We start from the raw sequence: 2,377 nt of genomic DNA, 5'->3' as shown, positions 1-2,377 counted from the left end.
CAGATGTTCTACGGGATATTATAAAAAGAAAAATGGCTGGTAAAAATACTCAATATTCAAATGAGCTTGGAAAATTTGCTATAACCCTTCAATTTTACTCCCCCAAGGCTTATACGTTTGTTCGGAAATCTTTTGCTGATGTTCTTCCTCATCCCAAGTCTATTACACGATGGTACAAAGTAATTAATGGGGAGCCAGGATTTACAAATGAATCATTCTTAGCTATAGCATCTAAAGCTAAAGATGAAGTTGTTCTATGCAATATTGTAATAGATGAAATATCAATAAGGGATCAGATAGAATATAATGGTAAAAAAATGTATGGGTTTGTCGATTTGGGTACTGGAATAAACATAGACACTGACGAATTACCACATGCAACATCTATAATGTCTGCCTCAGGCGCTTTTGTGTAGTATATATCCACAGGGAAACATCTTCCTACAACAGACATACAAAAGTAGATTTAGTATTTACACGAAGAAATTATAAAATTTAAGCAATATTTACCAGGTATTCTAAAAATGGGAGCGTTATAAAAAAATTCAGAAAACTTCTGGGCGTCTAAAGTGGAGCTAGATATTAATAATTTCAGATCTGGTCTGAACCATATAACATCTTTTACTAGACCAAATAAGATATCAGTATGAAGGGTACGTTCATGAGCTTCATTTACAATCATCACACTATAAGACTGTAAATCTGGTTCAGACAAAAGCTCTCTATGCAATGTTCTATCAGTCATGTATTTGATTATAGAACATTTTGAAGTGCAATCTTCATTACGTATACTGTAACCAACCTAAAATTGTATCAAGTGTCAATATATTAATTTGTATTTCTATTTTAAATACAATTAGATTGTTTACTTCATTTCCAAGTTTAACCGACATCTCATCGGCTACTCGAGTAGCTGCTATGTTAGTTGCATTTCTAAGTTGAGTGCATCCAATTATTTTATTACTTTCCGTATATCCGGCTTCATGTAAATGTTGGGGAATTTGTGTAGTTTTACCAGAATCAGTTTCACCTTCAACTATAAGTATCTAAGTAAAATAAAAAATTTATATTTTAAGGCTTAATTAAATGAAGTGTTAATTCAAATAAAATTATTACCTGATGGTCTTTAATAGCTCTTATTAGATCTTTTTTGAATTTATATATAGGCAAACTCTTTTTTCTCTTCTATGTTAAGTTTTTTCTTTTGTTTTTCAGTAATTTCCGGTTTTTCCTTAAAAGCAAAAAAAAAAAACAAAACTTTAAATATAAATTATTTTGTCAAAGGGTTTAACATACATCTTAATGCCAGGTAAATTTGCAATTTGGATAAAATCTATTTGATTATCAATCAATAATTCATATTGTTCTTTTTCTTCTCTTTTAGCACCAAACTTATAAGCAGCAGAAGACATTTGTTCTTCTTCCCATTTATGTTGTTCAGTAATTGGTGCCTCATCCACTTCCACGTCAAACTCCATCTGATCATTTTGGGGCATCCTATAGCGTTGAACATTTTAAATTTCTCTAGCTTTTTCATGTTCCTTGGCAAGACACAATAACTTCTTTTTGTGTTCACGATCAAAAATTTCAGGTTGCGATAAGCTAAATAAAAAAAATTAATATAATAGCATACTTTACTGTCTGCACCATGTTAAATTATAGCAAAAACTTACACTTCAGCATCAAATAAATATTCATTGTCTATGATATTGGCTTGAAGCTCAGTAACCTTGTCATCTTTTCTTTTTTCGAGATATTTATGACGAGACTCAATACGCGTCGAGGAATGACCATTTCTTTCTCACCTTCATTTTCTAATTTTAATCGTTTTGCTGCTTCTTCGTAAGCTTTCCTATCTAACCAATTAATAAATAAATTATACATTTTTTCATTAAACTATAAAAACCATAATATTTATCTAATAAATAGGTTATTGTATAATTATATGTAAATTATACATTGGGTTAGATCGAAAATTATTTGTCTATACAGAATTTATAACTACCATTATTCTAAGCTTTCATTGAATGTATTATACTAAAATAATTTATTTAAAATTAATTATGTGTTTTTTAGGTTCTGAGGTTAGCGAATGAATGTATTGTGTTTGCAATGACACATGATTTTTTTTTGTCTGTCATCTACATTTGGGGTTAAAAATAAAAATGCTTCGATTTTTGACATAAGCATATTTTTTTATGAGAAAGTGATTCTAGTAGGTACTTTTAAAAGATCAACATTAAATTTTCAGAGTAGCTATAGAATGCGCCAGGAAAAACAAAAAAAAGTGAAAAAAAATGATAATTCTACGCAATACCAATTTTTTAAAAAACAAATTTAATTTTTCTGGTGTAACTCAAAAACTAATAACTGTAGA

General features: G+C 29.2%; 1 protein-coding gene across 1 annotated transcript; it reads right to left on the bottom strand.

Moving 5' to 3' along the window:
• Positions 1–223: 223 nt before the first annotated feature.
• Positions 224–1,231, bottom strand: LOC100573604 (probable pre-mRNA-splicing factor ATP-dependent RNA helicase mog-4). Its single transcript, XM_029491832.1, has 3 exons — positions 1,117–1,231; positions 870–1,046; positions 224–802 (listed from the first exon to the last, which is right to left on the bottom strand). Exons 2-3 carry the CDS (start codon positions 891–893, stop codon positions 467–469), a joined length of 360 nt encoding a protein of 119 aa, XP_029347692.1. The 5' UTR covers positions 894–1,046; positions 1,117–1,231; the 3' UTR covers positions 224–466.
• Positions 1,232–2,377: the final 1,146 nt, after the last annotated feature.

The sequence above is a fragment of the Acyrthosiphon pisum genome, chromosome X, assembly GCF_005508785.2.
Source record: "Acyrthosiphon pisum isolate AL4f chromosome X, pea_aphid_22Mar2018_4r6ur, whole genome shotgun sequence".
NCBI lineage: Eukaryota > Metazoa > Arthropoda > Insecta > Hemiptera > Aphididae > Acyrthosiphon > Acyrthosiphon pisum.
The sequence above is the reverse complement of the archived record's forward strand: the minus strand, read 5'-3'. Positions and strand labels throughout refer to the sequence as shown.

Coding starts and splice junctions, on each gene's coding strand:
- LOC100573604 (XM_029491832.1), bottom strand. CDS start 893: ATGTCGGTTAAACTTGGAAATGAA. Junction 803..869: donor CGGTTAAACTTGGAAATGAA/GTAAACAATCTA, acceptor ATACAATTTTAG/GTTGGTTACAGTATACGTAA.